General features: G+C 44.8%; 1 protein-coding gene across 1 annotated transcript in view; it reads left to right on the forward strand.

Moving 5' to 3' along the window:
* Positions 1-464: 464 nt before the first annotated feature.
* LOC115130156 (ras-responsive element-binding protein 1-like) overlaps positions 465-20,638 on the forward strand; it is a 78,174-nt gene continuing 58,000 nt past the window's right edge. Inside the window, 1 exon segment of the mRNA XM_029660970.2 lies at positions 465-884. Coding sequence (XP_029516830.2) covers positions 845-884 — 40 coding nt within the window. The 5' untranslated portion in view covers positions 465-844.

Consider the following 20,638-nt stretch of genomic DNA (forward strand, 5'->3'; position numbering starts at 1 on the left):
GCCTAATGTATCTGACTACATCTCAATGGGGCCCAGACAGTGTGAGGGCTGTGCAGGCTCCTACCAGCTCAGCTGCATAGAGGGGAGGGAATGTTTGTCGGCCAGTGGTTGATGAGTAAAGGCACAGGGAGGGGTCTGTATCCAGAGAGGAGGGCTTGGAGGAATGTGGGAGTATGCCAGCACCAGTTGAAACTAAATTTAACAATTTAAACTAGTTAAATATAGTTTGCTTATGCATCCATCACTGGATCCTGTACCTACTTAAACGTGATTTAATCATTACACTTACTTAAAAGATGATAGGTGTGTATTCTTGTTCGGCTTTTATTTTATAAAACGCATATGTTCATCGTTCAAAGTTGCCCCATAAAGAAATGTTGATCAACAACAAAGTTCTAGAACTTTAAAGGGCTCGAGTTTCCTCGGCGTGCACTTCCTCTCTCGACAAGTTTTCATGTTGAGGGTACCACGCCGCTCGATAAAACTTTTTGCTCTTTTGAGACCCCTCCTGTAGAGATGCTTACTGGCTTAAGTCTTGTGGAAGCAGCCTCAGTAACACGTCCCCTTGGAGACTAGCAGGAGCAACACGTGATGCGTCTTACTTATCAGGTTAGGGGAGAGGAGAGAGCTGCGCTTTGGGGACGGTCAGAGAGGATAGCGAAATAAGTGTTTTCCTCTCGTCTCTGGACTCTTTCTTCTATCTTCCTTTTTAGGAATTTGGAAGAAAGAGGGGGGAACAAAGTTGTCGAACTTTGCACATCCTCAGAAACGCCATTTTGATTCCTCTCCGGAACAACTTTGCAGCTTCTTTTTTTTTTCTTAGCCCATCATCACCATCATCAGTATGTCTCGGCGTAAGCAGCCCAACCCCAACAAAGTCAAACGTAAGTACCTAGCTAGCTTATCGGCTTATTCTCTCAATTCTGCCTTATTTGTCTGGTTTAGTCGATATGTGATGTTAATTGCGTGTTTGGCGAAGTTTACAGTTGTTGTGACAAAGTTGTAAAACTTCGAAAAGCGACGTGGATAGGATAGTTTTCTCGACTCCCATTCGCTTCCTAGTTTCGCTGAGGACCTGATGCTCATCCATGATTAAAACGCCTGAGCGATGGAATTTCTCTTCCTTATATGATTATTCGTAACCGACGAGGTTAAGTTACTTATCGCCACTTAAAATTAACAGAAATTTGTTGGAGTTCTAACTTCCATCATCGGTAACGTTTGTTTTAATTCTGGGGGCTCGAGGTGGAGGTTCAAAGTCTGCTAGCTTGCTAACTAACCGCCTGTTGCTCCGCTCGAGCATCCATATCTTCAGTGCACTTTGATCGAGCCTAGCTACAGCTTAGTGGCCATGTGTCGGTATAGCTAGTTAACGTCTTGACAAGGTCAAAATGTTTCGAAACTTATTTGTTTTTCAAGAGTAGCCTGTGTGTTAATTCGATTTATTCAATGATTCGATATCATTATTTTTTCATTGTTCAGGAAGTAAACATAATAGTTATCCGCACTCATCACGCCGCTTGTTATCCTGGTCTATATTTGTCCTAATTATTACATCACTAGAATTAAGAACGTCATTATTTGTCTTTAAACATTATACAATTATCATTCAGTGATATATGCTAATTCATTTTGCATCATCTACGAGGTTGATGTGTGAAGTGTTTTTTGGTGATCATTTATGGTTCTTTTTATTTTTTGTTACTCTTTTAGACGCTCAAAAGTTACTCAAGTAAAGTGAAGAACTGATGCGTTTTTGTCTCTTGTGGAACTGCAACGTAGCGAGGGCTGGTTAGATAATGGTTGCTAGGCATTTTTTTTTTCATTTGTCCCTTGCTCTCGTCGACTACTGTGCGCATATAACCGCATTGGGTAAAAGTGTAACTTTGTCTCTACTGTGTTTCTCTGTTTGCAATAAGTTATCTGGTGATAGAGAAATTACCTGTTGATATTTGCATTGCATACTTTTTTTTGTTGGGGGTTGAAAATAGAAGCAACACGGTTTTAGAGCGTTCGGTGGTCGATGTTCCTCTTCTCTCGAGCTCTCTGACCACTTGGAAGAAGACAAGGAGGAGAGTGCTGATCTGGATGAGCAGTTCGCATTCCATTACGAAATTCTACACTGTAGTCGAGTAGGTCTACGACGACAGCGGGATCAAACGCACTCATTTTGCTGTAGGGAAACTCGCCATCCAAATCTAGACACTATCAAAGATGGTGGGTTTATTTCAGATGAAGAAATACTGAAGTGTGAATAGTTTAGTTGAATGTGTGATGAAACTAACACCTCAAGGCAACAGGAGGGGACGACGATGATGATAATGATGTGTGTGGGGGTAGTAAGCAGGATGCGTCAGTTGACTTAATTGCTTGAAGTGAATTGAGGAAAGCCTGATATAGGCTAGACAACTTTGGTTTAAAAAAAGTACTTTTTCTGTGGTAGAGAAAGATGAGTCTGTCCTGGTTTAGGGCCTGCAGTCATACTCATGCAAGGCCATGTAAATAAAATGGCAGACTAGATCAGAGGAGAATGCTTTTGCACTGTCAAGAAGACAGTTGGTTTAAAAATAAATAATGTAATCATCCCTCATAAACTATCATGTTCTTTTTGGAGGAAGTTATATAGATGGTGTGATTGAATAAATGATCAACAATTTGGCTAATTGACAACATTTGAGTCAATTGGAGTTGTACCTGTGGATGTATTTCAAGGTCTACCTTCAAACTCAGTGCCTCTTTGATTGACATCATGGGAAAATCAAAAGAAATCAGCCTAGACCTCAGAACAAAAATTGTAGACCTCCACAAGTCTGGTTCATCCTTGGGAGCAATTTCCAAATGCCTGAAGGTACCACGTTCATCTGTACAAACAATAGTATGCAAGTATTAACACCATGGGACCAGGCAGCCGTCATACCGCTCAGGAAGGAGACACGTTCTGTCTCCTAGAGATGAACGTACTTTGTGCAAAAAGTGCAAATCAATCCCAGAACAACAGCAAAGGACCTTGTGAAGATGCTGGAGGAAACGGGTACAAAAGTATTGATATCCACAGTAAAACGAGTCCAATATTGACATAACCTGAAAGGCCGCTCAGCAAGGAAGAAGCTACTGCTCCAAAACCGCCATAAAAAAGCCAGACCCAAAACAGATGGAATCATGAGGGAGGGAAATTATGTGGATATATTGAAGCAACATCTCAAGACATCAGTCAGGAATTTAAAGCTTGGTTGCAAATGGGTCTTTCAAATGGACAATGACCCAAAGCATACCGCCAAAGTTGTGGCAAAATGGCCTAAGGACAACAAAGTCAAGCTATTTGAATGGCCATCACAAAGCCCTGACCTCAAACCTATAGAAAATTTGTGGGCAGAACTGAAAAAGCGTGTGCGAGCAAGGAGGCCTAGAAACCTGACTCGGTTACACCAGCTCTGTCAGGAGGAATGGGCCAAAATTCACCCAACTTATTGTGGAAGGCTACCCAAAACGTTTGACCCAAGTTAAACAGTTTAAAGGCAATGCTACCAAACACTAATTTATTGCATGTAAACTTCTGACCCACTGAGAATGTGGTCAAAGAAATAAAAGCTGAAATAGATAATTCTCTCTATTATTCTGACATTTCACATTTTTTAAATAAAGTGGTGATCCTAACTGACCTAAGACATGTCATTTTTTACTAGAATTAAATGTCAGGAATTGTTCAACTGAGATTAAATGTATTTGGCTAAGGTGTATGTAAACTTCTGACTTCAAATGTAGTTGATAAATGATCAATGTGGAATCACACTTTAAAAGAGGAGGTCCCGTTGTATGTCCTCAGCTCTCCACCCTCCACAAGGTCTCCAAATCCACTGCATTATTGGTACTCATGACCCTTGCCTGTTGACAAAATAGACTAGCTATGGGTCTGTTAGGCCTAGGAGTCTGGGGGCAAGTCAGTTTGAACAGTAAAAAAAAAATCTTGATGTGGGATGCATAGAGTGCAATAATGTTTGATTTCATGTGATGTTGACCAGTTGTAGGTAGTTACACACGCCAGAAGGCTAAAGGCATCTTTATGGTTTAAGTTTGTTGGACTTGGATCTTACTCCAGCAAGAACGTCTTACTTACTCTTTTGGTTAGAAATGGCAGTTTGACTGCATGCCATCTTGTGGTGTTCCATCTCTGCAATTTGATGTGATAGGCTTTAATGTAGAGATGTTTGTTTTGTCTTCGGCCTAGATGGTCCTAATAATAACAATGTCATTATACACAGAGTACAAAACATAAAGGACACCTGCTCTTTCCATGAGATAGTTTCCATGTGAAATCACCTGGTCAGTCTATGATCCCTTATTGATGCCACTTGTTAAATCCAATCGGTGTTGATGAAGGGAAGGAGGCAGGTTAAATTGAGACATGGATTGTGTATGTGTGCCATTCAGTGTGTTTGGGCAAGACAACAGATTTAAGTGCCTTTGAACAGGGTATAGAGTACCACAGTGTGGTATGGTATTTATTAGGATCCCCATTAGCTACTCTTCCTGGGATCCACGAGTCATAATGCCCATAAAACCTAGCTGTCAAACAAGGAAATGGTTCCAATAGTTTTTTCACCATTCATATTTCCCATAGGGGATTTTAGAAACACCTAAAATAAGGGCTGTGTTTCGTGTAGGTTTACCCTGGCGTGACGTTTTGATAACTGTGTAAATCTATCTAGGACAAGGGGCCCTTTATCAATATATTCACCTATTTATCCCCCCAAAATGAAATGCTAATGTGGTGATCATAAAGAACTACAAATTCTATAATGATCTGGACGAGACTGCCGCATCGAAGCGAAAGGTAAGAATCTCTGGATTAACTATCTAATGTTAGCTAAATTTAGTAATGAGCAAATTGGCTACATTTCTTTTAAATTAACAATACGGTGAACTGCCTTGTGCATGTTTTAAATTGACACAATACCTTTTAGAAAGGGTGTCAGCTAGAAATGACATGCAGGGATTTGTAGTTTTTCTTGATGTCTCCTTTGATGCTTATTAGTATTTTCGGATCTGAGAGTAAATGGAGCCGACTATATTGATAAACGTCACTTTGTCTGAGAGAGATTTACATGGTTATCAAAACGTCACGCCAGGGTAAGCTTACATAAAACACCGCCCTTATTTCAAGAGTTTCTAAAATTCCCTATTGGAAAAATGAATGGTGAAAGAATGATTGGAACCATTTCCCTGTTTTGACCGCTAGATTTTATGGGTATTATGGCACCTCCACTGTGAGGCTCTATGGTAGTTGGTGCCAGGCCCACAGGTTTGTGTCAAGAACTGCAACGCTGCTGAGTTTTTTACACAACAGTTTCCTGTGTGTATTAAGAATGGTCCACCACCCAAAGGACATCCAGCCAATTTGACACAACTGTGGGAAGCGTTGGAGTCAACAAGGGCCAGCATCCCTGTAGAATGTTTTTGACACCTTGCGAAGTCCACACCCTGATGAATTGAGGCTATTCTAAGGGTAAAGGTGGGTGGTGCAAGTCAAAATTAGGGCTGGTTAAAGAATTTAAATAAATAGGCCACTCAAGGGAATGATTAGTCCAACTAAACACTTGATAAAATCCAGATGTGAACCATGGATTTTCTAGCATCACTGAAACGATAACACAAGTAATTAGGAGTTTGGGTGAGCTAAAAGGACAATCATTTATATATTCTTTGACAAAAAAACAAGTCCGCTGATCAACATTCCTCCCAATAAGGTTTGGGCCAGACGAGGATGCTGTGAGCTCCCTCTAAGAGAGGTAATTAAGAGCCTTCACCCCCCCTCCCCTCCAATCGGGTCCCTTATGCTCTCATTAGCCCACCATTTAACCTAATAATAACCCACCCATACCCCCAAAGACACCTACTTAAACACAATGTCCCCTGATGGCAAGCCGACAGTCAAGTCCCTTCAACAATGCAGGGCATTGGTATTAGCCCCCCCCCCCCCCCCCCCATTCTTTCTCTTCTCTCATTTAGCTGTTAACCTGTTGTTCTCTCTCCTATTCCAATGATTTAGCCTCAGAGATGTATGGGTGGAACCCCCCCGGGAGACACAGTCAAAATAAAAAAGTTGTGGTATTAAGACACGTTTTCTCTCTCTTCCTGGTGGAGATGGGTCGTGGTTTCCCCAAGGGTACAAATGGTTTGGCCCTTTGGCTCCCAGAGCTATTTTTAACCAGCCCTTTTTAGATAAGATTAAGTTCCATCTCCTGGCCGGCCAGTGGGGCATGGAGGGGACACAGGGATTTACTTGTAGGTGCAGGAGGAGGAAGGAAAGAGGGAACCTGAGGAAGATGGTTTCCAAAATGGAATCTGGGGTTGGGCCTCACTGTGCCACAACGCCCCTCCTCCTCTTAAACCCTCTTTGCTCCGGAATTTCTCAAATGTAGGGTACTTGTAGCTGCTACATTGAAAATTGAAGTAATTCACAACGTATTTACTTTGCGATTTTGGGAAATGGTTAAGTTCATACATTTTACGCCTTGATGCAGTTGTTACTAATCAGTGACTACTTGTTTAAATATGACAATGCACTGTATTGCACCTCATATGTTACATACCCAACATTATTGATGGGAATGTTGGGGAGGCTCCAGGTACGTGTGGGTGTTTAATGGGGATGCGGTAACAAAGTCAAGTGAGATGACAGAAATTTGAGAAGTGGACAAAGCGGCTAAGTAGGACGGTGTCGGTGCTTCCATTGTGTGCACATAGGCCGCTTTAAAGGGATGTTTTCATTGGGACCGAGGTGGGAATGGTCTTCTTTTACAGGTGTGTGAATGTACGCTGCAACTAACAAACACTCACTGAGGGACCTTAACAGTAGACATTACAACATGTCCCTGGGTTGAATCCTTAGTTAGCCCTGCTATACTCTGCCTGTGGTCTAGGCCCCAGTGTAAATATAGGCCTAGTGGTGAGGCTCGGTGATATTTGTAGGCACAGTTACACATTTGTGGTATAAGTCCCAAATCTAGATTAATATCAGTGTCTTTTTATAGGCTATACTTGGCTGTACAGATAATGTGCAAAGTAGGTCCTAATGTTTATGTGGCCCGTCTCTCCAGGTACTATTGCATCACAATGCTGGATTCGGGAAACATTTGGATGAATTGATTGCTGCCATGACTACTACAAGCCACTACTAGAAAATCCATACCATCCATCCTACATTGGTGAACATTACATTTTTTGTTGATGATGAATGGATGGATGCCTTTATTTGTTGTTACGGGTACTAGGTGACCTATTTTACTTGCAACCCTTGCCATTACAACCAGGTAGCACCTTGGTTGTCCAATAGTTCTCCTCTCTCTCGTCGATCCGCAAAAGTGTGTTGTTAATATTGGCTAAGTCATCCATCTCACAGGGTGTGTCCAGGGTCTAACTGATAAGCTGCAGGGAGGGAGGGAGGGAGGGAGCCCTGCATCGGGGTGATGTCTGCCCTGTCTCAGTGCAGAGCCCTACGTGTTCTTTATCCCTCTGCCCAGCTCCGAGCTGTCACTACCCACCCCCCCACCCCCACCCCACACACACACACACACACGTATACACCACAAACATACACACACCCTTCCCAACCACCGGCCACCACCTAGTCTTCAACCTCCAGCACAGGCTGCAAATAAAGCAGGTATTTACTGTGGGTTCAAAGTCTAGCTCGACGGCTGTGTCACTGATGTGAAAGAATGCCACAAGGAGGAGGAGGAAGGGGGTAGAAAAAATGAAAATGGAGGCTGCAGCAGGACCTGGGGTGAAGCATGGGGGAGACAGGAAGTTAAACTGCCTCCTTTTCGAAGTGGTGGGGAAGAGATGGAGGAAGTGGAACAACAATGGGTCTGCTCTCCAGTGTTGTCCCCTTCTCCCAAGTCAGCCTGTTTCCAAGCAGCTAGCTCTGTCTCACAGGTGAGAAATAAAGTTTCAAGTCTTTTTTTGTTTTGTTTAAAATTCTTTATTTGAGTTCTAGTCCATTGACTCCTATTTACCTGCAAAATAACCCTAAAAATACTCTTACCACAAAGTGGACTGTCTTTCCCCCTCCACAAGTAGCCATCTCTCTGTGTCGGCTGTCTCGGAGAGGAAAGGGTTAACACGGTAGAGAGAGTGATGGAGAGGAAAAGGGGAGGCTAAATGGAGAGTGCGCAGTAAGAATGTCTCCAGCTCTTTCGCTGTCCCTCCCTCTCTCTCCCTTTCTGCCTCCTCACTCTGTCTTTACCTTTCTCTCGCTCTCTCTCCCTCTCTCTCTCTTCCAGCCCCACATCGCTCCCTCCCTCCATCTTTCTTGCTGACTAAACAGTTTTGTCAGCTGGCAGTTGCTCGCAGGCTGAGGATTTGCGATAGCTTCTGGAGGTTAGGGGGAGGGGGAGGGGTGGTACTCACAGGCAGCACTTGTTGCTCACTGGAGCTAGGCAGGGGAGGGAAGGAGGAACCAATGATGTGTGTAAACCCTGGATGACTGACAGGGGGCGCTGTATTGAAGCCACTGCGCAGCCATCTTGGTACTCCTACTCCATTGTAAAAGAAAGATTTTGGAAGCTATATAAATGTATTTATAAATGTCTAAATTAGTTTTTGACAAGTTTATTCTATTACAGACAACTTTAATGCATACTTATAAATGACATGTGAGCTAAACATAAATAATAATAATAATATATTCCTTAAAGTATATTTTTTAGAGAGTACTAATGTTACTGTCCCCACTACATCAACAAAATACTTAAATACTGTATAATTCCTTTCATTCCTATGGAGGATTGCTCCTACTGGGGAGTGCCAATATGGCCGACCAGTGGCTTCAACGCTTCAATGGCCAATAGATAGCATCAGCAATCCAGGGTTTATATACGTCATTGGGAGGAACAGAGTGAGAGACCGAGGGAGAGTGGGGGAAAAAAGTGAGTATGGCAACCTCATCGTCCAACCAGTTTTGTGTGTGTGTGTGTGTGTGAGAGAGATGAGAGAACATGCAAATATAACATACTTTATCACCAACACAGCCAGATTACTGCAATTAAAGTTTTTGAACTTGTGGACATAATGTTTCAGGCAAACATTTTTTTTATACTACCTAACATTGTGTGGTGTCTTTAGAATGTAAATAAATCTCTTGAGAAATGTAGTCAAATGAATGGATGATTATAGGCTGTATCTGCTAGTTGTAATCGAGAGAAGGCTCTGTTAGTCTGTGTGTCTCAGACAGTCAGTCAGCTGCACAGAGACGATAAATATTGAAGGAAGAGCTGCCCTAATGACAGCCCACCTGAGCGCTGCATGCTGGGAAAAGATGCCAGTGAGGTCAGAGGTGACTGCTAATATTGTGCAGACGTGCTAATATAGCTTTGAGGCTTCTGACTGAATGTACACCCAATCTATTTCCTGCAGTTTTATATTTTCCTTCATTGTGCATAACTATGGTGGAGCATTTTGACATGCACCTGATTCGTGTTACTTTTAACTCAAGGTTTGGAGGTTTAGGCTAACTTCGTTATGTTTTTCTGTATACCTTGGTTTCTGGTACAAAAGAATAAAGAATAAAATAAAAAATTGAAGTCCAAGGCAATATTCACATTTCCTTTGCATTTTAATTGTTAAACCCAACTCCACCTAGGTAATCCCTATTAATCCTGCTAGGCTAGCCCTGTGTAATGCCTCTTCAAAAGGGCATCCTTGGAAGAAACACTGAGCTGCCACTTCCTTGTCCCATTCTCACTCACACACACACACACACACACACACACTAGCCGTCTTTCCCTTCATCAGTTGAAAAGGTACCATTTGTTTGTTCTACAAACAGACGGCACACCTTGTCTCCATCGAGACCGGAGCACATGCCCCCAGACTTGTTGCTTGTCGCTCCTCCTTGGCCATGAAAGGAAGTTAGCTCCATACACCTTCACTCACACACACACACTTTCACTCACCCCCCCACACACACACACACTTTCACCCCCCCCCCCCACACACCTTCACTCACATCCCCCACACACACACCTTCACTCACATCCCCCACACACACCTTCACTCACATCCCCCCCACACACACACACACCTTCACTCACATCCCCCCCACACACACACACCTTCACTCACATCCCCCCACACACACACACACACACACACACCTTCACTCACATCCCCCCCCCACACACACACACACACACACACACACACACCTTCACTCACATCCGCCCCCCACACACACACACACCTTCACTCATATCACACACCTGAGAGCATCCCTTTGCACAGCTGGGTGGGGGAGGGGACAGGGATTATGGGATGGGAGAGGCTTTAGTGTAGGAGGAGACTGGGGGGGGCAGCAGAGTATGACTGCTTGGTGTTACTGGGTTTTTTTTCTTCCTGTTTTGAAATGATTCAGCGCTTACAGCAAGTAGTTTTGAACTAGCCTAGTCCTATATAAATGCACAATTTCTTTCAAACATTTTCAGGAGAGAAACAAATTTAGAGGAAAACACAAGAACTTTTCATTCTTACTGACAGGAGGAACTCTGTTTTGAGTTTCAGTTTTCTCTTAAAAGTCCTCTGGTTATTAGACATGCTCTCATCATCAGCCGTGAGACAGACAAACCACACAGACTTTACAAGATGGGGTAATCTCTGTGACGTCGGCTACACACGTAACTCTGTATCATGTCGTTCCACTGGTTATAATTCAACCCCTCCCTGCCTGCTTCTGTCTCACATCACAGAAGGAAAATGGTGTCGCAAAAACAAACATTTGCTAATGAGATTAAACTATTTGTTTCGAGACAGCTTTTGATTATGATTGGACAATGGATAAAGATGCGCACTGTTTCCAAAATACCTCCTCCGTCCTAAGCAGAGATGGAGCTGGAGAGGAGGAATGAAAAGAGGGGGAGAGGGGTGCTTATTAGTGGGGGGATGGATAAGAGAGGTGTGTGGGGTGGGATAGGTGTGTTCACTCCGTTGATCTGAAGTTAACACTTTCACCCCCCCAACACACACTGGGAGTAGAGTTGATGGGATAGGCTCTCTTCTGACATGCCCTGGAGGCAGTGCACACAAAGGCAAAAACACGGTCCTTTCTCTGGGTTGAAACCTGGCCTCTTCTCCCTCCACCCCCCACAACAGGAGCAGCTCGCTCCCACACAATGGAGGGACCTACCTTTAAAAGCTTAAACCCTGCCCAGACAACACTGGTTATATATAGGCCACACACAGGACTACTTTTTAGCCCCCCCTTCCAGTCCAAGTATCACCAGCAAAGACCCTATTTCATCCTCCCCCATCACTCTCCTGAGCTGTGCTCTTCCCAGCATCCTCGGCTTGGCGTGAGGTCGCGGCACCTCCTTCAAAGAGGAATTATAATTAACCAGCCATTCAGACCAGCCTGCCAGCCAGCTCTCCTCCTCTCTGCCCCCCCCCACCCCCAGGTACCAAAGTTCACCAAAGTGGAATCATAAACCCTGTCCAAGGAGAACATTAGACATCTTTCACAGCTCTCCCGCAGGCATTGGTGCCCAGTTGAAAACCAGGTTAAGGCCTTCCTTCGAAAGAGCAGCTGCATCAGGACAAAAGAGGAGACTTTGACCCCTTAATGTTGCTAACTACTTTCCACTGAGATGAGTGCACTCCCTCCTAGCTCTTGCTCCTTCACTAGGTATTGAACAGTAGTTGGCCAGTTTTGTCTTTGTCCATCATTCATCCTTCCCTGTCTACTGACAAACGCTTTGCTTGTTATTTGTCGCCAAATACCATCAAACATCCTCAGTCCTCTGAGTCATCAAGGCGGTCTCAATCAACACCATCTCTGGAAGATGATGCCATTTCAGGTCCGTTATGTCCAGATATGTCTCCACTTTCTTATCTTTTCAGAGCAAGGTCACCAAGCTTGTGATGCAATGACTCAGTCAGCCCCCTCAGTGTTGAAGACTGTAACAGTGTAGCAATGCCCCGGAGACGGGAGTGTTATGGCCCCGGAGACGGGAGTGTTATGGCCCCGGAGACGGGAGTGTTATGGCCCCGGAGACGGGAGTGTTATGGCCCCGGAGACGGGAGTGTTATGCTCATTGATCCCTCTAATGATCCTAATGGAGATAGACTTGCATGTTGACAATTAAAGGCTCTAAGGAATTGTGTTGGTTTACGTCTGTACCGCCATTTGGTTTGTTCGGTCATTGATGTATTTTGTTGCTGGGACTTAGCATTACTGTGTCATTTATCAAGATTAAGACTACTTAATTCTGTCAGTGCAACGTTTTTGTGAATATTCTTGACATCATATTCTAAACTCAGCAAAAAAAGAAATGTCCCCTTTTCAGGACCCTGTCGTTCAAAGATAATTAGTAAAGATCCAAATAACTTCAGATTTTCATTGTAAAGGGTTTAAAGACTGTTTCCCATGCTTGTTCAATGAACCATAAACAATTAATGAACATGCACCTGTGGAACGGTCGTTAAGACACTAACAACTTACAGACGGTAGGCAATTAAGGTCACGGTTATGAAAACTTAGGACACTAAAGAGGCCTTTCTACTGACTCTGAAAAACACCAAAAGCAAAATGCCCAGGGTCCCTGCTCATCTGCGTGAACTTGCCTTAGGCATGCGGCAAGGAGGCATGAGGACTGCAGATGTGGCCAGGGCAATAAATTGCTATGTCCATATTGTGAGACGCCTAAGACAGCGCTACAGGGAGACAGGACGGACAGCTGATCGCAGTGGCAGACCACGTGTAACAACACCTGCATAGGATTGGTACATCCGAACATCACACCTGCGGGACAGATACAGGATGGCAACAGCACCTGCACAAGTTACACCAGGAACGCACAATCCCTCCATTTGTGCTCAGACTGTCCTCAATAGGCCAAGAGAGCCTGGACTGGTGGTTTGTAAGGCCTGTTGTAAGGCAGGTCTACACCAGGCAACAACGTCGCCTATGGGCACAAACCCACCATCGCTGGACCAGACAGGACTGGCAAAAAGTGCTATTCGTTGACGAGTCGCGGCTTTGTCTTACCAGGGGTGATGGTCGATTTGCGTTTATCGTCGAAGGATTGAGCGTTACACCGAGGCCTGTACTCTGGAGCGGGATCGAGGGGGAGGGCCCGTCATGGTCTGGGGCGGTGTGTCACAGCATCATCGGACTGAGCTTGTTGTCATTGCAGGCATTCTCAATGCTGTGCGTTACAGGGAAGACATCCTCCTCCCTCATGTGGTACCCTTCCTGCAGGCTCATCCTGACATGACCCTCCAGCATGACAATGCCACTAGCCATACTGCTCGTTCTGTGCGTGATTTCCTGCAAGACAGGAATGTCAGTGTTCTGCTATGGTCAGCGAAGAGCCCGGATCTCTATCCCATTGAGCACGTCTGGGACCTGTTGGATCGGAGGGTGAGGGCTAGGGCCCCCCCCCAAGAAATGTCTGGAACTTGCAGATGCCTTGGTGGAAGAGTGGGGTAACATCTCACAGCAATAACTGGCAAATCTGGTACAGTCCATGAGGAGATGCACTGCAGTACTTAGTATCTGTAACAGTCAGTACATTGACTGTTACTTTTGATTTTGAGCCCCCCCCTTTGTTCAGGGACACATTATTCCATTTCTGTTAGTCGCATGTCTGTGGAACTTGTTCGGTTTCTCAGTTGTTGAAATATTTACACATGTTAAGTTTGCTGAAAATAAACGCAGTTGACAGTGAGAGGACGTTTAATTTTTTTTGTGGGTTTGTAAGTGTGTGCTGGTTGTGATGCTGTTAGCCTAGGCCTGACTAGTCAGAATAGTATGCCACCAGAGACATTTTGAGATGGAGGGACAATGTCAGGGATAAATAGAACTCTGAGAGGGAAAAGAAGACTTCTTCCTCATGTCATTCTTTGCTGAGGAAATGGGCCATCCCACAAGACTGCAAAATCTTTTGGACTTCCCCTGAACAGGAAATGGTGGCTAGTGGATGTTTTTCAGCTTTTCATAATTATGATTAGCACTTGTGTGCATCATTAGGGGAATTGTTGTCAGAAGGCGAGGGGAAATAAACTGGTTCAGAAAGAAGTAGTTGACAAAGAGAATAATCCAAATCTAGTCAAAGCTTATCCTTATGGCACTCCCTAAGCCAGCACTTCTATCCCAGTAAACATTCACTTTTTCTTTATCAGGCCTTGTGCTCCACGAGGAGGCACTTTGCTCAGAGCCTTGAGGCAGATATCAGAGCAGGAGCCTCCTAGATGCTAACATGTCTAGCATCACTATTAAACATGGAAAGCAGAAACAAGCTGGCTGTCTTTGTAACTGTTCCTTACTGCTCCATTCTCCCCCTCCCATAGTGTGTTGGGGGGAGGGGGGGGGGGTGTGTGACTTTGAACACTTTCAAGCCCTGAAAGTAGCCCATCTAGCCCATCCTGCTCTACCACTCAATAATGTCTGACATGCAACAGGCTCCATCACTGCCTAACTTGGGCAAACATTGAGCTGGACAATGAGGATGTAAATGAGATCTTTACACTCAGTCAGCTGAAATGTTACATGTCTTTTATTTCCCCACACAACACTGGGCAGAAGACCAGGGCTCATTGTGACCAGCCTCTGATGCTCTGACCCCTCTGGGCTGTAGGGGTCCCTCTGTTTGGGCCACAGACTCTAATAGTTCTACGCATTGTGTGCTGGTGGGTGTATTGGTCATGCTTTCAGAAAATTATTAATCACTTGTCTGTTTTTCTTGCTTTCTTTCTTGTCAAGACTCCATCTTAAGAATCACAATTCTAGACCGTAGATGATCACAAGTACTTTTCAAAAAAATGTTTTTTTTATGACACTTGTTGGATGGGTGTACTTTACCATAAGATGGCAGTTTATTTCTGTGCCCCCCCCCAAAAAACTGCTCTATGTGAAGTTCCAGCATCTCCACCTCCCACCCCACCCTCTAGATGAATCACTCCCTTGTAGGAGCTCATGTCCCCAGGCAGTAAGGCAGGCAGAGAATCCATGTAGTGAGATCCCAGCACTGCAGGAAGAGGGGAAAAAAAAACAATGTGACTCTTATTTCAGAGGGGAGTAGTGGGGGGGAGAAAGGCAGACAAGACATGATGTGATGCTGCTGCTGTGGGAGTCGTTTCAGTGTAGCGGTGCTGTGCTGCACGGCCGGTCATATACCCCCGGGGGCGCCATGGACCCCCCCCCCTGCTAGAAGTTGTGAGAGCCCCCTCCTACCCCCGCTCGCTGTCATTCACACGTGCGGTTCAGACAAACAGCTGGCCGCGGAGTACCTGATTGGGCAGAGAGCAAGGGGGCCGGTGCCCATGTGGGTAGGAGGGGCTTAGGCACTGGGCGGCTCAGTGGGTGAGTGCGAGCTGGTGACGGAAAATAGTTGGCCGATGTTGTCTGGCCTTGTACTTTGGCCTGCATCCTCACTTTAGAGTGTTAGGTCATCTAACATCAAGAAGCCAAAGAAGGGGTTGGAGGATGGGGAGGGTTTGGAGGATGGTGGTTAGGTGTAGAAGGACCGATACAGATAATACCTGGTGGTGCCTCTGCTGAACTGATCCATCTAGTTTTACACTTTGCTAAATGTTGGCAGACACACACACAGAGAGAGGCAATCCTCTACAAGGAGGAGGGAAGAAATGGTCTTGACAGCCACAAATCGTGTGTGTGTATGTGCGCCCGCCTTAGTCCCCAGCCCAGATGAAGGGTGTATTCTTCTTGGCTGTACAAAGAGCTCCATTATGGTGAGAGTGGTGAAGAGGCCTATCCTCCCGACCTGGGCTGTGGTTCCTCTGCTGGGAGAACCCCCACCCCCCTCCAGTGGTTTGTCCTGCTCTGTCTCCTCATCAGACATGGTGGCAGGCAGACAGACAGACAGATAGATGATGCTTCATGCTCCAGTTAAAGAGCATCCCAGACTCATAGGGATGCAGCATTTTAAACACAAAGACCAAATAGTGTCAAAACATTTCACTCACATTTCACTCGCTGCATTTCAAGCAGTTATTGTGTGAAATGACTTACTGCAAATGTCTGAAGTGGCATACTTTTTACATCTGACAAACAAGTAGACCAAACTCATCCCAGCTGTGTATATTCACTGTGTACACAGTGCTCTGTATTAAGATGAACGCTACTGTCTGTAATGACTGACTGTGAATGGCTGAAATAATTGTCTGCTTTTTAAGATCTGACACACAAGCAGTTCAGATGACTACATGGGTTGGGAGATGCTTTGGGTGGGCTTTTTTATTTTTTTGTGTTATGCCTTTGCACATAAGTTTTCATGTAGGATGGGCTAATCCATGTGACGAGGGTGTGAGTCTTGTCTGAGGGACTTGGTGTGTTGGGTAAGTCCAGGCTTAGGCAGGTATGGCATGTATGAGCTTGTAGGCCTGAAGGCAGCCCCCCCCACAACCTACACTCTCACATATACACACACAAGTGCTGAAAGACTGTGAGTGTTTGAGTTTGCGAAAGACAGCGACACACCCAAGTGCATTGTTGTAACACTGGGGATGTTGTTGAACTGAGCCCATCTCTTTTCACTTCAATCTCCCCCAAGATGTTATGTGCCTCAACTGTTGGTGTGTCACCATTTTATAAAGAATCTAACTAGTAGGCTTCTAGTTATTGGTGCTTGGCTTCATGTGGATACAAGGTGTCCTGGACCGTATGTGTAAACCTCAGCAACAAATGTTGTGGGTTGGCGTCGAGTTGGGCCTCATGGCCTACTTCGGGTGAATCGAAATACCAACTGGAGGATGCCCCATATGCAAATAGGAGCAGACCATCCCATACAGCCTTAATGAAACAAAGTGCTTTTACAGGCTGTTCTGCTGTTCATTGGCTTGGAATACTGATACGGTAGTCAATGCCTGTTGGTAAACTAGACTATTAACTGACTTGAACTTAACAGGCCTTTTTAAGAGCTGCACATAAAGTGTGTGGAGCAGAGCAGCATTAATACAGCAGGCTCTGTTGTTGGATGTGCTGCTGCTAGCTGCTGTGTGTGCGTGTGCGCGCGCCCCAGAATTTATGGAGTGGGGCTGTCACTGCCGCCCCTGAATGAATGTGCCATTTGTTGCACAGATAGACAACTGTCAGCGGAGAGCAGTCCAGGCCCACTGTGTCCTCTGTGTGGAGAGAGAGACCCATGTGACTGATAACGGGGAGGTATACTATTTAGTTTTTTGTATTGATGAAACAAATAAAGTTGTGGAACATGAAGTACAAGTAAGAGCTAGACTCATCTTTACCACAGACCTTTACCGGCCCCAAAGTGTACTGTAAAGGTACGTGTGTGTTTGGGGGAAGGGGAGTGGTTGCCAGAGAGGAAAAATGAGCAGAACAGGATAGGTAGCAGACAGAGAAAGATGGATGGGTCTCCGTCTCCCTACATAAAAGTATCTGCTAAATAAAGGACTGGGGGATGAACATAACAAAGGGGGGGTTAAAAGCGTACCCTTTCTGCTCACCACTGTGATTTACTCATGGCGGAGAGACGTGCCAAATAAGTAGCTTGCTAGCAGGGGCTATTTATTCTCAGCCTGTTGGGGATGTCAAGCCAACTCTCCCCTACATCTATCTGGCCTTCAGAGAAGACCTTGCTTCATGTTTTGATAAAGGTATAGGCTAAGGCAACACAAGTACACACACATACACAGCAAAATAAACTCAAAAGTTATCTCTTTGGAAAATAATCAGTCCCCTTTTTTTATCATCACTTTTATTTGTAGGAATGTTTTTAAATGAGCATTAGCTTGTAACTGTAGTGTAGCTGGCTAGCTGTTATGTGTTTGTGGCACTAAGGGCACATGCAGTACATTGCAGCCAGTTAGCTATCTGGTCGGTGCGGTTGGTTGGGTCCACGCAGCTGTCAGTGGGGCTGCATGGGATCTGTCAGGACACAATCTACATCTGCACTCTCACTCTATGTAACTGGCACCCACCACAGCGTCTGTTTGTGTCGTGGGGGGGGGGGGTCTGTGTGTGTGACGTCAATATAGCCTAACTTACATAAAGGTATTTTTGTGTTTGAGTGTGTTAAACTAGCTGCTACTAAAGCCTACTGCTTTGTCAATAGAGTAGTAGAATAATGTAGGATAATCTGGTTGTCGTTATCTCCCCCTACATATTTTCAACTACTAAAGATGTGGCTGAAATAGGAGCTTATCATGCCCCCCAACACAACCACCCCCACCCCACCCTGTGCTCCCAAGTGGCGCAGCGATCTAAGGCACTGTGTCACTACAGTCCCTGGTTCGAATCCAGGCTGGATCACATCTGGCCGTGATTGGGAGTCCCATAGGGCGGAGCACAATTGGCCCAACGTCGTCCGGGTTTGGCCGTCATTGTAAATAAGAATTTGTTCTTAACTGACTTGCCTAGTTAAATAAAAAATAAAAAGCAGGCTCATGTGAGCCTGTCAAACAAGACTCCACTCTGGAGAGTCAACACTCACTCCCCAGAGTGGCCTTGCAGCAGACCTCCATTCCCAGCCAAGGCAGCATATGTCCCATTTAGGGCTTGAATAAAGCCCTGTCTTTTCTCCTCCAGGAGAGAAAGGCCCCCAAAAGTCCCTGGCTGTCGCAGGCACCTGTGGCTGGCTGACAGCTGAGCCCCTGTGTTGCCAAGGACCCTTGTTTCCAAACCCTACTATGCCACCCTTGATCTGTGAAGTGTGTTTGTGCCGCTGGGCATCTTGACAGCTTTCCTCTGAAGCATCCAGTGGCTTATCGTCTTGTTTTTGTGTTAGTGAAATGGTCTACAGTGCCTTCAGAAAGTATTCACACCCCTTGAGTTTTCCACGTTTTGTTGTGTTACAGCCTGAATTTAAAACGTATTAAATAGAGATTGTGCCACTGGGCTACACACAGTAACCCATAATGTCAAAGTACAATTATGTTTTTATATTTTTTATATATATTTTTTTACAAATTAATAAATTATTGTGTCTCGAGTCAATAAGCATTCAACCCCTTTCTTATGGCAAACCTAAATATGTTCAGAAGTAAAAATGTTCTTAAGTCACATAATACGTTGCAATAATAGTGTTTAACCAATGCCTCGGTTTTCCAATACCTTGCAAAGAAGGGCACCTATTTGGGCAACCGGCTGGCCACAGGTTGTGGGTCTAGTAATGCCTCTAGCACTGCTTTTTGACCTCTTTGCCACTCGGGAGGCCCAACTCTCATAGCTTTTGATACAAAGCCTAGAATATACTGTATGGTACATTTTCCCATGCTTTTATCAACCATACTTTTATCCATAATTTTAGCATTCCACCATTGGCTAAGTGCATCTTTTTATATGGGAAGTTATAAAACAATCTTACAATCTGGGCTGGAGGCAGAATGGTAGCAGATGAACATGCAGTCTGTCACTCTTTCATAATGGGCTTTAGGTTCAAATGTGAGACATCATGAGAGAGACTCTTTTTACCTCACAAGAACTGCAATCTCTACCACCAGTTTCTCAGTGGGTTTCACAACTCTTTTTTTCAGGAGTCACATTGATCAGTCTTCTCACAGTTCATGAGACTTTGTTTGTAAATGTTGCATCTCTGTGTGTTCTCAGCTTTGAGAAGGGGAACCTGAAATCACAGCGATCAAGTTGTTTCTCCCTGGTGTTGTATAGAAGGAAGTTTAAAGAGCTCAGCCGCCGTCAAGTTTTTCTCTGATATAAAAACACACACAAGGAACTCAAGACCACATTAGGAATTGCCACACGTTTGACACGTGTGCTGGTTGGTCAGATGACTTCAATTTTTTGCATTGCTGTCATTTTTGCTCTGAAAAAGTATTCAAATGACTTAAAAAAACACCATGGAAAAACATTCCCTACTCAATTCCTCATGATGCTGATCGACAAGTTTGATTTACGTAGCTTATTTAGCTGAGGGCAAGTCACAAATAAGCAACTTACACCAAAGTTTTTGATATTTCGATGTCAAAGTTTTTCTTCTGAAAAAAATAAAACATTCATTAGAATTGTCTTGCTCATTGGAGAAAGCAATCTCTCCAAAGTAGTCAACATGCTGGTTGTTGTGCACTGTTTGTCTCTATAAGGATGCTTAGACCAGAGCGAGGCATGGCTTATCCTGTAGCATGGGTTAGATTTGACTGGAGAGCCAATGAGCAGTTAGTTAGCTTCTCCGCTCTGGCGGCAGCAGAGAGCTGGTGGAAACAGACATGGGGCTCTCTTCCTCTCTAAACCATAATGGAGGAAACTGGCTCGTCTAGTTTGTCCAGATGATCCTCCCTCCCTGCCTCCACCTCTTCTCTTAGTGGGCTGTGCACTGCAAAGCCATTCATCTCTTTCACCTCCCTTTCGCTCACTTCCCTTTTCTCAGCCTCCATCTTCCTTTTTGCATCTGTCTGTTCCCCCCACACCTCTCTCTTCCTCCTCTCTCTCTTCTCTTCTCTTCTCTTCTCTTCTCTTCTCTCTCTCTCTCTCTCTCTCTCTCTCTCTCTCTCTCTCTCTCTAGCTCTATCCACCCCCCCTCTTCGCCCCCTCTCTCTGCTTTTATCTTAACCTTTCCCTGCTGTAACTGATATAGCGGGGATGCTGTCGTGTAGAGCAGGCAAAAAGTGATATCTCCCTGTGCCAACTGCTCTGCTCTCAAACCTCCAGGCTTTA

Source organism: Oncorhynchus nerka, linkage group LG6 (assembly GCF_034236695.1).
Source record: "Oncorhynchus nerka isolate Pitt River linkage group LG6, Oner_Uvic_2.0, whole genome shotgun sequence".
NCBI classification, from domain to species: domain Eukaryota; kingdom Metazoa; phylum Chordata; class Actinopteri; order Salmoniformes; family Salmonidae; genus Oncorhynchus; species Oncorhynchus nerka.